The sequence below is a fragment of the Hippoglossus hippoglossus genome, chromosome 18 (assembly GCF_009819705.1).
Source record: "Hippoglossus hippoglossus isolate fHipHip1 chromosome 18, fHipHip1.pri, whole genome shotgun sequence".
NCBI classification, from domain to species: domain Eukaryota; kingdom Metazoa; phylum Chordata; class Actinopteri; order Pleuronectiformes; family Pleuronectidae; genus Hippoglossus; species Hippoglossus hippoglossus.
In genome coordinates this window covers 15,185,700-15,201,182 of record NC_047168.1, presented here as the reverse complement: position 1 = coordinate 15,201,182, position 15,483 = coordinate 15,185,700, and the positions used below count along the sequence as shown (strand labels likewise).

At 45.1% G+C, this 15,483-nt stretch overlaps 1 protein-coding gene across 2 annotated transcripts; it reads right to left on the bottom strand.

Annotated features, from left to right (window-relative positions):
- Nucleotides 1–434: 434 nt before the first annotated feature.
- LOC117752124 (adenylate cyclase type 4-like) lies at nt 435–11,477 on the bottom strand. Of its 2 annotated transcripts, none has more exons than XM_034569302.1 (28): nt 11,171–11,477; nt 11,091–11,129; nt 10,535–10,935; nt 10,039–10,504; nt 9,075–9,272; nt 8,826–8,987; nt 8,181–8,330; nt 7,173–7,327; nt 6,789–6,900; nt 6,560–6,687; nt 6,224–6,382; nt 5,961–6,114; nt 5,522–5,686; nt 5,263–5,294; nt 4,975–5,028; nt 4,812–4,875; nt 4,622–4,719; nt 4,393–4,477; nt 4,166–4,303; nt 4,003–4,080; nt 3,696–3,886; nt 2,613–2,697; nt 2,323–2,481; nt 1,829–1,975; nt 1,641–1,742; nt 1,264–1,378; nt 936–1,060; nt 435–569 (listed from the first exon to the last, which is right to left on the bottom strand). In XM_034569302.1, the coding sequence occupies exons 1-28, from the start codon at nt 11,423–11,425 to the stop codon at nt 435–437; spliced, it is 4,152 nt and encodes a 1,383-aa protein (XP_034425193.1). In that variant the 5' UTR covers nt 11,426–11,477. The 2 variants fall into 2 exon arrangements, with proteins under 2 accessions (XP_034425193.1, XP_034425194.1); XM_034569303.1 differs by having other exon boundaries at nt 4,975–5,031; nt 5,266–5,294; nt 9,075–9,273; nt 10,043–10,504; nt 11,171–11,476.
- Nucleotides 11,478–15,483: the final 4,006 nt, after the last annotated feature.

Sequence of the window (15,483 nt, the reverse complement as noted above, 5' to 3'; positions counted from 1 at the left end):
ATGGGTTTATAAGTGGACAAGGCTTCTGAATCATCAAAGATAAATGTGGCCAAAAAGAGCATCATTCAGGATATGGGTTTATCACATAGTCCAGATACAGTACAGACACAGACACGGTCTGTGAGTAGAACGATCTCCGCTGTCAGTGGTCAGCCTGAAGTCTTGTTTCTTCATTGAACTGGATTTTATTTAGCGTCTCATCCGAAAGACAAAGGCAGCTCCTCGGCAGACGTAAACGATTGACAGGCGACGACCTTCGTTGCTACATCAGCGATGAGTCGGTCCTGATGTTTGTGAAGAGTTAGACGGACGTGGGTGAACTCAGCTGCACCCGTCTGCTACATCAGGGCAAACAGCAGCTCATGAAAACAACCAGTAAGAAGCATTTGCAGCTCGTGTGTGGACCCAGTGTCTAGTGAGGAGTTTAAGTCTGTTCAGAACTGAGGAGACGACGGATCTGTGTTGAGAAAATAGGTGGTGAGTTCCCCTTTGCCCTTGACGTGGACGACTCCTCTGAGCGTGACGCCGTACCCCATGCTCTGGACCACCTCCGCCATCTCCTCCGTCACCTGAGAGCAGAGAACGAGAGAGAAACTGATGAAAGAGCCGACTGCGTTTTTTTCATTCATACATACATTTTCCCCAAGCTTCCCCACAGCTACTGAAACAAGTTTTACAAGAACTAGAGTTACCGAATCGGTTAATCTGTGAGTCTAAGTGAACGTTAGTGCCAAATTTAAAAGGATTCTCTCCAGGCGTTAAGAAGAAGAATCAGATGATCCAGAAAACTGGCTGTTGCCGGCACGAAGGACTAAAAATGAGATGGAAACAAAAACATTTCGAGAGAATCTTGGTTCCTTCATTCGATGTATCTCTTATTGTCTTATTGAAACGGGACATTTGTCTTTCACTAGTTCCGTCTCTTTTTCTCGCACCTGTATCTTGTCCAACACTCCTGTGCTGTCCATCCTGCTCGCTACGTTCACAGAGTTCCCCCAGATGTCGTACTGAGGTTTATGAGCCCCAATAACTCCAGCAATCACCGGCCCGTGGTTTATTCCTGCAAGTAAACGACAAACGGGGATAAATCAGGGGACAGTGAAAAGTACCTCATCGTGAAACTCCATCCTTACACGCACGATGACAGACAGACGTGCTCGTAGAGAACATTAGTGGTTTGTGAAATGTTGTAAATGGCACTTGAGGGTGTTTGGAAAGGTCGAGTCCTTCTGTTTAAAATCTGATCAGCTCCTACACACTCACCGATCCGGAGTTTGAAGCTGTTGAAGGAGTGGGTGTTGATGAGCTCCAGTTTGGCCATCAGAGAGAACGCAAACTCCACCATGGCTCGCACGTGAGTGTAGGACATCTCGTATTTCTGCAGGGGGCGCCAGAGATCACGTTGTTCATTCACAACATCGGGGCAGAGCATGGTAATAAAGGAGAATCTGTTTCCTTTGGATACGTCTCATGATTACTTTTACTTTAAATATACTTTACATATACAAATCTTTCATATCTATGAGGCGGCTTTTTAGAATAACATACAACTTTGATTGTCCACAGCCTGTATTCACACGTCAAGAGAGGAAAACGGTGCAGGACTTTGTTTATTGGGTGTTTTCAGAAGCGTTGCTCACCTTTCTTTCGTCCCCTGGAGGTGTCAGACCCGCAGCCGCCATGTACGTGCTGCCGATCGTTTTGATTTTCTCCACCGACGAGAATTTGGGTTTGGAGAGCAGCTGCGTGACAGAGACACGAGGACAGTGAGACGGACAAAGAATCCAGACAGAGACATTATCAAACAGCCTCTTTTTCCCCCTCGTACCTCATCAAAGTCTGATATGATCTCGTTGAGGAAGCGCAGACACTCCAGTCCGTCCCTGTTGGCGCTGCTCTCGCTGTAGAACTCTTTGAACTGAGGCACCGAGGCGAACATCACACACACGCAGTCGTACGACTGGCTGTACAGGTCCTGAGGAGAGAGGCTTTCAAAAGTCAGTTCCAAGAGATAACTCGTGTCATGTGATTTCTGTAGCCACAAATGAACACAAGGGAATCCAGCTCAGCAACTTAGAGGTTCTAATGACGTGTAACCATCACTTTAATACCAACGTTCGGCCCTAAAGTTTCTCTAAAGTCTGTTTGTCACTGGTCAGAAACCCACTAACATCTGGCTTTTGTCTGCAGTGGGAATGGAGGCGATCTTCATTCACTCCCGGGTCAAAAGACACTGCAGCAGGATAATATATAATATAGAATATATAATATATATAGAATATCCGCAGCACATTCCTTGCTGTGGTGCTTTTTGTTGTTTACCTGGTTCCTCACGGTTTTGCCCATGAAGAAGGAGGTGACGTGGTGCGGCAGGACGTTCTGCAGGAGAAGCTTGTTGACGTTCTCCATGGTCTCCATCTCCTCTCTCTCCGATTGGAAGCATCGCTCCAACAGGAAGTCCACACGGCAACTGAGCTCGTCCTGAGCGGGGGAGCGAGAGAGAGAGAGAGAGAGAGCAAATGAAGTTAATTTGAATGAGGATCAAAGGTCAAATGAAGACAAACACCTTCTTTAAGTAATAAAAAAAGACGGATGAACATTTGTAAACACACCTGTCTGGCCAGTATGAGGCCTACGATGTAGAAGATGACCAACCACACCCCGGACATGATCTGAGGATCCTTCAGAACCCCTGGCCTGAAATAAAACACATTTTCACATAATTAGATTCCAACTCGCACATAATCTGGAAAACCAAACCACTTCTTCTTTCCGTTACATAATCCCTCAGAGTGTCTCGTGTCTCACAGTGAAGGGGCCTGCCCCCCCGACGAAGGCCTCCTTCTATAGAAAGCTCCTGAATAAATGACGACGATCTGAAACTCTAGATTCACAATCTGGACCGTCGGCTCGCAGGAAATGAAAAGGCAGGAAACGCGACACCTAAAGTGAACTTTAGTGGGATTACTGAGAGTCTGAGTGAACAGAGAACTAGTGTTTAACACTCGTACGTCTGCACACTGGATTTGTTTATTCACACAATTCAACACACACAGAAGGAAACGTACACTGTGCGTTACGAGGCACCATTTTGTGTCAGGTGGTCACAGAGACTTTCTCACAATAGAACCTGAAGTTTAACTTTCATTGTATATTTTCTGTTGCTCTTCATTATGTGACTATTCTGTCTTTCTGACAATGTGTTAATGGTTAAAGACAAATAACAATTAGAAACATAAATAATCAATAACCAATGGTATCACTGTATGACGTGTGAAAACATGGACAAAGGCACAAAAGTAGAAATGATAATTAAACAATTTTGAAGCAAAATTACATTAACAATAAAACAAAAAGCAAATAAATACAACAATTAGTGAAATTAGACAGAAAGAAAAAAATAGATGTTACTGGTTTGTTATTTATTTATTATTTATTTATCTATTTGTCTTTCTCTGACCTAAGGATGAATTGTTTGAGAAGTAAAAATGGCCGCCGTAGTTTCCAGGAGCTTAAGTTCAAGTCCTAAAATTGCTTTCTTTGTAGAAGTTGGAACCTGTTCTCTACATTTATCGTTACTCGATTCTAAAAACGTTGTCCGCAGCTTCACCGTCTGTTCTCCAACAGTGAAAGTCAAAGCGGCAGCATCAGATATTTGTTTTAATTTCCATAATTGTCGTGGACACCTCACTCACTTTGTGTTGTTGTAGCGCACGTTGTTGTACAGCAGGTCGACGAGGCAGCCGGACCTCGACTCGTACACGTGGAGGAAGAGGGCCAGATACACCACCACAGCCAGGGTGAGCAGCAGAGCTTTCACCGACAGGCACGTCCTCACGAACACGATCACCCCCAGCATGGCCAGCAGGCAGCAGTACAGGTAGTACTGTGATGGGGGGGGGGGGGGGGGGTGAAGAATACATGTTAAATGTCAAAGGTCGGACTAAAGCTGCCAAAGTTAAAGAAGGATTTAAAACATCTTTCTTAAGGGTCTAGACTCACGGGCACAGTGTAGAGGTTGAGAGCCTCCAGCTCCGTCGTGTTTGTGATGGCGGTGCAGTTGTTTCCTGGCAGGAAGAACTGAAACGAAAAGCAAACGTGGGTCAAGAAGAAAAATGCCGAAGAAGAAATGAATACAAATCTGACGGATGATAAAGGAACGTACGAAGTTGAGGATCGCCATGAGCAGGGTGATGAGCACGCAGAGAGTGACCACGAACAGTCGAAGCGCCGCCCTGGTGGAGACGCCACGGGACAGTCCCGATATCCACTGGATACCCACGGGCATCTTGGAGCGCCACTTCTGAAAACAGAAAAATAACTTTTGTCTCCTCCCTGAACTGTGCATATTTGTCTGTTAACAAAACAATGAGAGCACACGTGCTTGTTTACCTCCAAGTATCCGGTGAAAGCGATGGACAGAAGCAGCACGATCACAGGGAAGGTGACGCCGTAGGACACGGCCATCTCAAAGTTCCTGGGAGGAGGGCGAGTTTATCAATGACTTATCAAAGCCAAAATATCCTGGATAAGGGAGCCGCCATTTTGGGCTTTTGCCATCATTTTAAAGAGTCTACGTTTGAGTATGAAACAGAAATACAATGAACAGAGAGCGACTCACCTTTCGGAGACGAGCATCTGGACGATGAACAGCGTGACGAAGATCAAAGCTATGCAGCCGATGGAGTGATGCAAGCCCGTCACCTCCGACACTCGGAACTGGAACAAACACGGCACAAGTTTTACACCATTGATTTTCTAAATTGGTCGAACCACATATTGTGGAAACAGGCTGCAGAGGATGAATCCACCTGTTTCTCCAGGCTGAGGTCGTTGAACAGCAGAGTCAAACAGTTCAGCTTCTTCGCTCTGCGCCTGAATGAAAGAAAAACCAAAGATTAATCAAGTTGGCTAAACACGTGAACAAATAATAAAGAATTTATAATCAACAGAGGAGTTTATGAGAAAACGTACCCTGCAGTGTCCAGTGTGTCCAGTGACCCTTTGACTCCGTGATCCACGACAAAACTGAGACACAACAACAACACGTGAGACACAACAACAACACGTGAGACACAACAACAACACGTGAGACACAACAACAACACGATTACACACATGCTTCAACCGCTGAGGAGGTTCAGACTAAGAGCAGCTTTCCCACAGGTTAAATTCAGGATGAATAAATAGTGCAAGTGCTGGATGTTGTATTTTTATTTTAAAATAATAATGCCTTTGATTTAAATGTGTGTGTGAACGTACCCAGAGGGGTTGCTCTGGCAGGGAGGTCTTTCCTGAAGCGCACACACACGCACAAACACAAACACACACACACACACACACACACACACACACACACACACACACACACACACACACACACACACACACACACACACACACACACACATTAATATTTACTGAAGGAACATTCTAAAGATTATTTGTTCCTGGGGAAAAAAAATGAGTTACACAACAAAACCATTTCAAATGTGGGAGGAACAAGGCGACAAATACATACGATGGTGAGCTGTGATTGGCTCGTGACAACGTGGGCGGTGGTCTTCTTGGAGGGCGTGGCCTCAGGGTTGCTGAGGTCAGCGAACGGGTGAATCGTCCTCCACGACTGAAGATACTGAGACATCCGCACCGACGCCCGCTGCCGCGGCTCCACCTGAGGGTTCCCCTGAAAGGGGACAAAGTGACGAGTTGACTGTTTGTTCCCACTGAGCTACTTTGTTGTTGTGTCTCCTCCCTGAGAGTAAAGGTCAGTGCTTTGCTCAACGGCACTTCAGCAGGATTCATGAGCTCCACGGATACTCAAAACATTATATCAAATAATGTAAGATCTATTTATTTACCCTAACTTAGTGCCCTTCAGGTGTTTGTATTTTTTTAGATGTGCAAAGATAAGACATAAGAAAGATTTTACACTCTAACACACAAACGTGTTCACCAACCGGTTCTGACTTCCTGGAGTTGGGTTTACGAGGGTCGATCACCAGGAAGGTTTTTCTTCCGTCAAGAAGGGAATCTCGACTCCCCCCGTTCCCAACCTGCACTTGGTACGCCCCACTCAAGTGCTGCAGCGTCTCTTCTGAGATGTGAACTCGTCTATTAATAATAATAATTATTATAATTATATTAAATATAGACAGGAAACCATCATCTTAATCTTACATTATTGTTTTTTAATTGTCTCTTTGCAGATTTGAAGACCCACCCAGGCAGACCTCCAGACTCCATGTGGTTGGCCAACGTTACGTCATGTGACCACACGTCGTACTGCCACTTCTGCAGGCCAATCACGCCACAGAGCACGTAGCCGGTGTGAACGCCCACACGCATGCTGATCTCAACACCTGTCGCCTCGCGCAGTTTACTGCAGAGACACGAACAAACAGGAAATCTGAGTGCAAGCGCACCGAGCACAAGCAGAGCAACTCTAAGCACAAGCAGGTGCTCTTTGAATGCAAGCGCAAGGTTTTGAGTGAAAGCATCAAAAAGCCGAACGTGAAATCAAGTAGGTGCGCAGGTAAGCAGTGTGAGGTGAACTGACCTGATGGCCGTGCACATGTCCAGCCCCATCTGAACACAGTTCCTGGCGTGAGTGGGGATCGGGTCGGGGAGGCCGGACACACAATAGTAGCAGTCGCCCAGGATCTTAATGCGAAGACACCCGTTCTTCTAAAAGACGGAAAAGAAACGAGAGGGAAGGACGAACTCAAAACTCTCCTCCGTGAGGAAACGTTTCATTGTCGCGGGACGAGACGTGAGATTATTTTCACCTTGGCGATGTCGTCGAATCTGCCGAAGAGCTTGTTGAGCACAGCCACCAGCTCCTCTGGAGTGCAGCTGCTCGCCAGCTTCGTGAAGCCAACGATGTCCGCATACAGGATACTGTACGGAGACAAACATATTACACACAAACATGCTACAGCTCCACAGTTATACTTAGAATCATTAAAGACTTTTAATACAATAAAGGTGTAGTTAAATTTGATTATATTTAAGTGTGTATTTGAGTATTGAATAGGTTTTTTTTCTACACTGGATAGTGGTTATTACACAATTTGAATCATAAAAGACAAATAAACCAAATATGTAATATGAGCGTGTGACGTTAAAGTATCTGTGAGAGGTGAAAGAGAAGTTTTCCACAGCGTCGTCACCTGACGTCTTGGTGCTGCCGTATGTAGAGGCTGTGGAAGTTGTGGAAGTTGGATTCGTTCTCCTTATCGCCCTTCGGCTTGGACAGTCGCTTTATCACCTCCGTTTTCAGCTCCATGGCGATGTAGCGTGGCAACACCGACAAGAGGAGCTGCTCCTGTTGCCGAGGAGACAAACAGGATGGAGAAGGGAATGGGGGGGGGGGGGTTGGTTATGAGGTTCGAGGCCTTGTACGAACGGGACAGTGGATCTTGCGGAGGAGACGATCTGCTCAGAAAGGCCGTAAAAGAAACAGTCTTTCTTGAAGCGATGCTGCGTTCACTCACGTCTCCATCTATTTGTTTACTCGCCGTGAAGCACCGGCCATGTGGGTCATTTCTGCCGAGCTTCAGACGAGTGAATCATTAATCTATTGGCCTAATAGCCAGAAGAGCATTGGGTCAACAAAGCCAGGCTGTCCAGGTAAAGAGCCCTTTTATGAGATCGACCGCACATCATTTCTAAAGTGTACCCAGTATTGATCATTTCATCAAGTATATTGTTCTAAAGATATTTGTTTTAAACCCTTTTTAAGCCAGTTTAGCTCCAGCAGGTGCCTGTAGCTGTAGCAACTGATGGAGTCAAAAGATATATTATTTATATTATTGCTATATTCAATGATTTAAAAAAAACTTCGGTTTTAACTCATCAAATCTAATGTTACGTATCATTATGTCTTTTTGGCTTTGCATGAAAGATCATTTAAAGAAAATGTTAACATCTTAAAATGTTAAATTTAGTAAAATCTTGAGTCCGGACAGTAAAAGCTGAGGTGAGTTTGATCAGCTGTGCGTCTGTTTTTCATATGACAGGCGAACCGCAATAAACCAATGCAAATAAAGCCTGTAATAAAAACGCTGAAACAAAGAATGACCTTCTGTTGAACTGAGGGGATTCGTGGACTGAATAAAAACAAAAATATGGACATTTCAAATAGCGTTGAAGGAGCTGAAGGTAAAAGAGTTTTCAACCTGCTGATATTTCCTGATTTCCTTCTGGGAGCGTATGGCGCTGAACTCCTCTCTCTTCTGATTGGATATCCTGAGGTCGTGCTCGGTCGTCCACAGGTGGAAGAACCCGATGCAGTTCACGCACACGAACAGGACGGCGTTCGCCACCAGCTGAGGAGGAAGTCAGAGGGGAGGATGTGACGCATCAGAACACATGCAGTACTACGGACGTCTTCTTTGAAGCGGTGCGTTCTCGTAATGACTGAACGCCACGGCTCTTATGTAAGAACCCAGGAAAAGGTTCTGCAGATCATTTGTTTTGTTTCCAGAGGAACTGTTAACGCTGCCGGTCACAAACCACAAAGCGCCGCCGGCCTCAAATATTCAAATTCAGAGGCAAATTTTTTATACACGAGACACAAGCACACATTTGAATGCAGCCGTTTCATTTGCTAACTCTACACTACTGTTTAATAACTGTTTAATACTTACAGGGCAGATACTTCAACTAAAAACATTGAAAACAAGCTTGTTTTGTCGTATTTTGTCACATTTCAAACATAAGTTAGCTGTAAAACATTTGATAAAACACACAATAAGCTATTTATTAAGATGAAATTGACTGAACTCTACAGATTTATCAGAACAAATGTAAAAAGATTTCACCTGCACAGCCAGGTCTGGAGTCTTGGGGCTGGTGACAGGGACGTACACACTGATGATGACGATGTGTGAGACGCTGGTGCCGATCCCGACCATGAGGGCCCAGGCCAGAGAGAGCGGCAGCACCGTGTAGACGCTCAGGGAGAGGAAGAGGAAAAACGCCACCTGAGAAGGTCACAGAGGGAGAAAGAGAGTCAACGACAAGTCGGGAATAAATCCCAACGTCCAGAATGTGACACCTTCACATCTCACCTGTTCCCACGTAGTGACAGGTCCTCCGGTGAAGATGAAGACTATGGCCGTGGTGTACAGCGTCCCCCACACGAAGAGGGCCAGGGCCCCCCCACAGCGCCTCACTGTGGCCAGCCAGGGCAGACAGACGAGCAGGACGGCACTCAGACAGAGAACCACGCACACCACGGACAGAGCGCCCACGTGGGTAGTGACGTCCTGTGGCTGGGTGGACGACAACGGGTCAGTGTGTTGATCCTCCGGATTAATCCAAAGCTTCAAAATCATTTGAATTAATTTGGATTTATTTGAATATGAGTCTGGAAACGTTTGTGTGGGCACTGCCTTTTTAATAAGGTAGCGTTTATATATACGTCACTGCTGATTGGACAACACCCCGACACACCCAGCAAACGAGAGAACACGTACATCGACGCACATTCTGAACATTAGCGCCTGAGAACATTTACAATAAATATACATAATAACTAACCAGGATACGAGCAGAATACGTCTCCATTAAATCGTACAATATGTAACTTTGGCCACTAACAAACCAAAACAAAAGATCTAGTTTGACGAGGTCGTGAAGCAGCAAACGTTAACGAGTAATCTCGATCCATTACGAGTGACCAGTAAGAACTGTGGAAGGAAACAGCAGACTGGTGAACTGGCGAGCAGCGAGTTAGTGCCCCTGAGGTTATATAGAACCAAATGAAACCTTGAACGTCAGAGATCTGTTATATTGTTTTGAGAAGTGTGATAAATGTTTTTGGTTCCTTGTGAAACTGTGAGAGTACAAATTAGAATAGGACGGGCTGCCACAGTCTGGATAATCAATGGGAAACATAGCTTTGACGTAGCGATAAAGGACATTAGCCTTGGTTTGAGAAGCTGAAACCACAGAATACTTTGAGCTTTGTGTTACTAGATGAGCATTGATCGATTATCAGACCCGGCGTGTGTTTGACGAGCTGCCACTCACCCTCCTTGTGGCGGGAATGAGGACGATGATGGCCACGCAGAAGGCCAGAGACAGCACCAGGCCGGACAGCATGGCCGGGGTCTCCTCCACGCAGCGCAGGAAGGCCCGGTGGATCGCCTGGTAGCAGCCGCACACCCCCTCCTTCACGCTCTGCCCGGACCTGATGCTCCGCCCGTCCTCGTCTCCGTCCGCCTCGTCACACCCGGCGTCGAAGCTGTCCCTCGTTTGGGAGAGTTTGGGTGAAAAGTCCTGGAAAGCGTCGCAGAACGAGGGTCCTTCTTTTGGTTCGAGGTCACTTTTGTTTCCGTCTGGGCTGTTTTTGTCGTCCGAACTGGCCGCGGAGACGGCGTTCGCCTTCTCCAACGAGGATCCGTCGAGCTCGGACAACTCATCGCCACAGAGGTCAGTGTTGAAACTAGTGGACGTGTAGCCAGGGCTGGATTTTGTGCTGCTGTAGTCTGAGTCGCTGCAGACGTTGGTTTTCGATGAGGCAGCGTTGTGAGTTTGCAGCCTATCGTGATCCGACGGCTGCAGCGCCATAGCGACCGCGAGAGGTTCGGGGGCCTGTGCTGTTTTCACCACACCCACCTCGATGGACACCTCGGATTCACTCAGTCCCGACTGGTTTCCTTTCAACATGTCAATGTTTGTGGATTGTTTGACGCCGTGTGTTGTTTTCCTGAATTCATCGAGCTCCAGGATCTCGCCTCCGGGGACTTGGCCCTCGCCATCACTGGAGACGACCACGACGTCCGGCACCAAAGACGCCTGCGACTCCTTGTCCTCGGGCCTCCCCCTGTCCTGGAAACCTTGCTGCTCGTCTGGCATCGTGACCTGCGTGGGCGTGAGGGATCCTCGCCGTCTGTGAACTTGTGGTCTCGCTTGTTCTCTCGTCGGCTTCATGATAAACACACACCGGTGAAGTGTTAACGTCGTCAACCTTTGCCCTCGTGACAAGTTAAATCAATTGTAAACAATCTGGCCAGTGAGAATCAATATCCACTCCACCTACAGTGGAGAAGAAATCAAGAAAATGGATGACGGTGACTCACGTTCTCTCGGAGGTCACATCGATCCTTCAAGCTCCCACTTCAAAAGTCATGTCAAACTGCAGCCAGATCCCCCCCCGACGAGCGCTGATCCATCCTGAGAGCGTCGCTGCCGAAAACAACAGAGATTCAAATGAGAGGAAGACACAACGGGACGAGAACAAACCCTCTGAGAAGCTGCTCCAGCTCAGAGGCTGTTTGTCTGAGCCGGGAGTGTGAGAGAGGAAGTTGAGCCTGCACATGGTTTCAATGCCTTTTTGATGACAAGCGTCCTTTCGCTTCCCCATTATGCAAAATAACTTGTTCGTCGAGCTCTTCCTACACGAACACACGCTCATGCACGACACACTGTGCAGGTGTGTGCTGGAATAACAAGTGAGCGACGCGCCCAGTGAACATTAAAAACATTTTTTCCCCCGTCACCGCCTTGCACTTCCACTGAAACTCGTCATCTCACCATTAGTCAGACCTTTAACCCTCGAATGATCACGACCACTCTGCTCCGTGGTCACCGTTAGTTCCAGGGTTTAAAATATCGGTATTTAATCCGCTGCAGGTTCTGATTCTGACCGAGGGGCTAATACCAGTAACTCACCCCGCTCATGTTTCACCTTGACCGGCTCGCTGTGGCCTTTTACATCAAATAAAAACGTCCTGAGTCCTTTTCAGGTCGAAACGCTTGTGTGACCCTGTGTCTGAACGGTTGTAGGCTTTGAATGGCTGCTGCACTGGTGTCCCTGGTTTCACATCTCTGTTCTGACTCTGTCTGGGAAGAGGGGGGTTTCCAGTGTTAACTCAGACCTTGACGTCAGACTCGAACAGATAACACAGTATTTTAGTATTTTAGTATTGAGTTCACGTCCACGGCTCCGGGCTGAGGGCAACAGGACATTCAGGATAAAAACATGATGTGAGTGACGCCTTGAATTTGAATGTCGGGGCTTCCTGACATCACAGGAGCAGAACGGAGGCAAGTTACATTCTGAAGAATCTGTCACCAGCGACTTCACTTGTACTGGATTCTGCTGTTTACCCCTGAAACTCCAGCCTCCATCACCGTGGTGAGCGGGGGATGAGGGGATTATACCTTTAAGGGGCTTTTGGGCCTAGTTGGTGGTGGGGGGGTGGGGGTGGGGGGGGCTCACACAGTTTCCAATGAAGTGAGTTTAAATCTATATAAAGAAATAAATGAAAAATCATCTCACTCACAGTTTGAAAATCATCAATTGACGACTGATCAATGAATTAATTGGCTTCGCTAATTGATGAATAATAAACATATTTGTCACGTGACTTCCTCCAGTTTAGTGGTTAATAAAGGTATTTATACTTTTACTATTAGTGTAAAGCTTCATCCCCAACTTTACAAGTTTTTTACATGTTTATATTTATGTAAAGTAAATTATAAAAGATGTGATCATGTACTGAAAGAGTTATCTTTAAGATCTGGATTTATCTGCGGTGCAGCCAACCACTAATAATCTATTTGTTATAATTGGAGTCAGACCTGGGAATTAAAAACCTCATAATTATGGCAATATAATCATTAGCAATGTAAAATAAAAATCAATATAATTATTAAATAACACGTAATTGATCTACCACAGATTTTTGAGTTTAAAACCACAACTTTCCCTCAGGAGTAAAACTCATAAAGTAATAATCACATGTTTTGTTTCTTTGACCGAAGAGAAGGAAATGATCCTGAGGATTTTCCTCATCGAGCTCGGATCAGTAATTGATTTAAGTTTCTTAATTAATGTAAATAAACTTTTAATAAGCGACGAACTGCGTCAGCTGGAGATGTGAACGTGTTTTAAAGTGATTGAACGTGTCGTGTGAAGATAAATAATCATCTTACCTCAGGTTTTTAAAAAGTCTTTATCCCTCCTCTTCCTCCGTCATCCTGCCTGTGGTGTCTCTCTCTCTCCTTCTCTCCTTCTCTCCTTCTTCTCTCTCCTTCTCTCCTTCTCTCCTTCTCTCTCTCCTTCTCTCCTTCTCTCCTCAGACTCTTTCCTTTATTAATCCTCTGAAACTCTTCTTTTTCTTCTTGGAAACAAACTGCGTCTGTTCTGCTCGATGCGAGCGAGCTTCCACCGCGAGGAGCGTGAGTGCGGGGGCGTGCGCACGCGAGCACGAGCGCTCAGGTTGAGCTGTGTGCAGAGAGGTGGGGGGGGGGGGGGGGGGGGGGGGGGGTAGATACACACACACACACACACACACACACACACAGGGGATGCAAGTGTGACCTTTGACTTTTGACCTTCCGACATGTGACGTGATTTAGTTTGAACTAGTTCAGATTTTGTTTACGGTGATTTTGCATCTCTTGTCTTTCTTGGGAAGGTTTGTGACGTTTTGTATCTATTTTTGAAAGTTGTGTGTCTCTTTTGTGTGTTTTACTTTGCATACCTTTGTGGGGGTTTTGCTGATGAGTCAACCAACAAAATATTGAGTAAAGCACAATCTGATAAAATGAAAGGGGAGGTTAGCAACTTCAAGAAATCCATTGTTTTTCATATGTCTTTATTGTGGAACTCAGTTTTTTGGGCTGAAGAGAAGAAACGGAAGATGTTTTTCAGTCTTGCAGATCTAAAATTAAGTTGAAACGTCCAGAATAAACTTGAAATTTCAAGATTAAACTCTGAATTTTTTAAAGAAAATATGAAATAAACTCTCACCCTTCAAATACAAACGACATTTCCACTTTATTCTTGAGATATTCACATGTTTTTCGAAGGTTGGGGGTGAAATGGGCCTAAATACATGACAGTAAACTCTGTTTCCACACTGTTCCTCCACCCTCAGCTTCTCAGTGTAATTACACTGCTCCACAGACGTCACCTGACGTGCTGATCATTAAAAACATTGCTCTGCGTTTACGTAGCGTCAATCAAACTCAGGACTTTCCCAAAATAGACGCAGTGTGGCTGCCTCTGTTGTTCAAAACCCAGCGAACAGGTTCAGTCGCATCTTTTCTCAGAACGAGGTCACTTCATGTGAGTCCAGAAGAGAATCACGTCGTCCTATTCTAACCACTGTGTAAACACAAATCTATATTGTGTCATCACTTTAGTTTGCACTGAACAAACATGAGAATGGAAATGGCATTCAAATTGTAAACACGATCAAACAAGCAGGTTAAAGCACAAAGAAAATGAGATCCAGCGCTTTGACACTAATGATAATTTCAAATCGAGGTCTAAACCTAAAGCCAGGACATCAAAACAGTGTGAATACTTTCCAGATATGGGAACGTGCAAAGTCAGGGTTCAAACAAAATGAGCAAACGGAGAAACATCCAAATAAGCTTGAACCAGTTTGGTCTTAAACAGAAAGAAATGAGTGCAGAGAAGTTTCTCCTCGTCGGGTTTGAACGTAACTTAAAGAAATAAACCGTGTTGTCATGGTGAGGTTTGAATTTGAAAAGATTTCTTCTTCCTTTTTATAATATATAGTTTTCCAACCAGATTGTTACAGAAGAAGTTAAATCAGTAAAATATGAATTGACTCATGTTGCGTTGCTCTTCTCTCACCTCGAGGTAAAGTGCACCATCTGGTGGAGAAAACCATGAACAGCAGTATATTTCTTAACGACACTATTTATCAAATACCACAACCGAACAGGCCTACGTGAGGAATCTGCAGATCTGTCCACAGAATCAGTAAATCTGAATATAATTTAAAATGAAACCAAAGAAAAACGTAAAACATACAATTTTATTTATTTTTAACAGTCAGAAAATCAACGTTTAAATCAAACCTGATGTTTTCTTCTACACAAAAGAACGACTCCCGTCTCTTCCACACAGTGAAAACATCGTATTCATCCTCTGATCGACGGCAACGACTGAACATCGGACCTGCTTCAAATAAATTAGGATATAAAAGTGATGTCGTAATCGCTGGTTTAGTATCTTTTCTCATCTCACACCCGATGCTATGCAAAACGTTTTTACATCAAAAGGATTAAAAAGATAAGAATAAATTCAGTATAACAAATTATTATTTTTTCGAATATAAAAAGCATCTGTTAAGAAGTGTCTTTTCTCAGACTCGACAAACAAAACAGAAAGTGCTTAAGTTAATAACGTAGAAGACGGAAGAGGCGGCTGAAGCACCGGTGACCTCACGTCGTCACGACAACCCTGAGGATGACGCTTGGTGTCATTACACATCGGTTACGACATTAAATAAAAGCTGTGGGAGGTTAAAGACTCGAAATAAAGATGGACGACGCGTCGCCACCTCCTCCCAATGTGCAAAGATGAAGAAAAGATTTACCAAATACGAACGCTTGCACTTCATCTCTTGCTCTGATCGCGTCATTTAAAAGCAGAGTCTGTGCGGTAACGATCGGGGGGGGGTGGGGGGTCTAAAAACTAAATAAAACCAA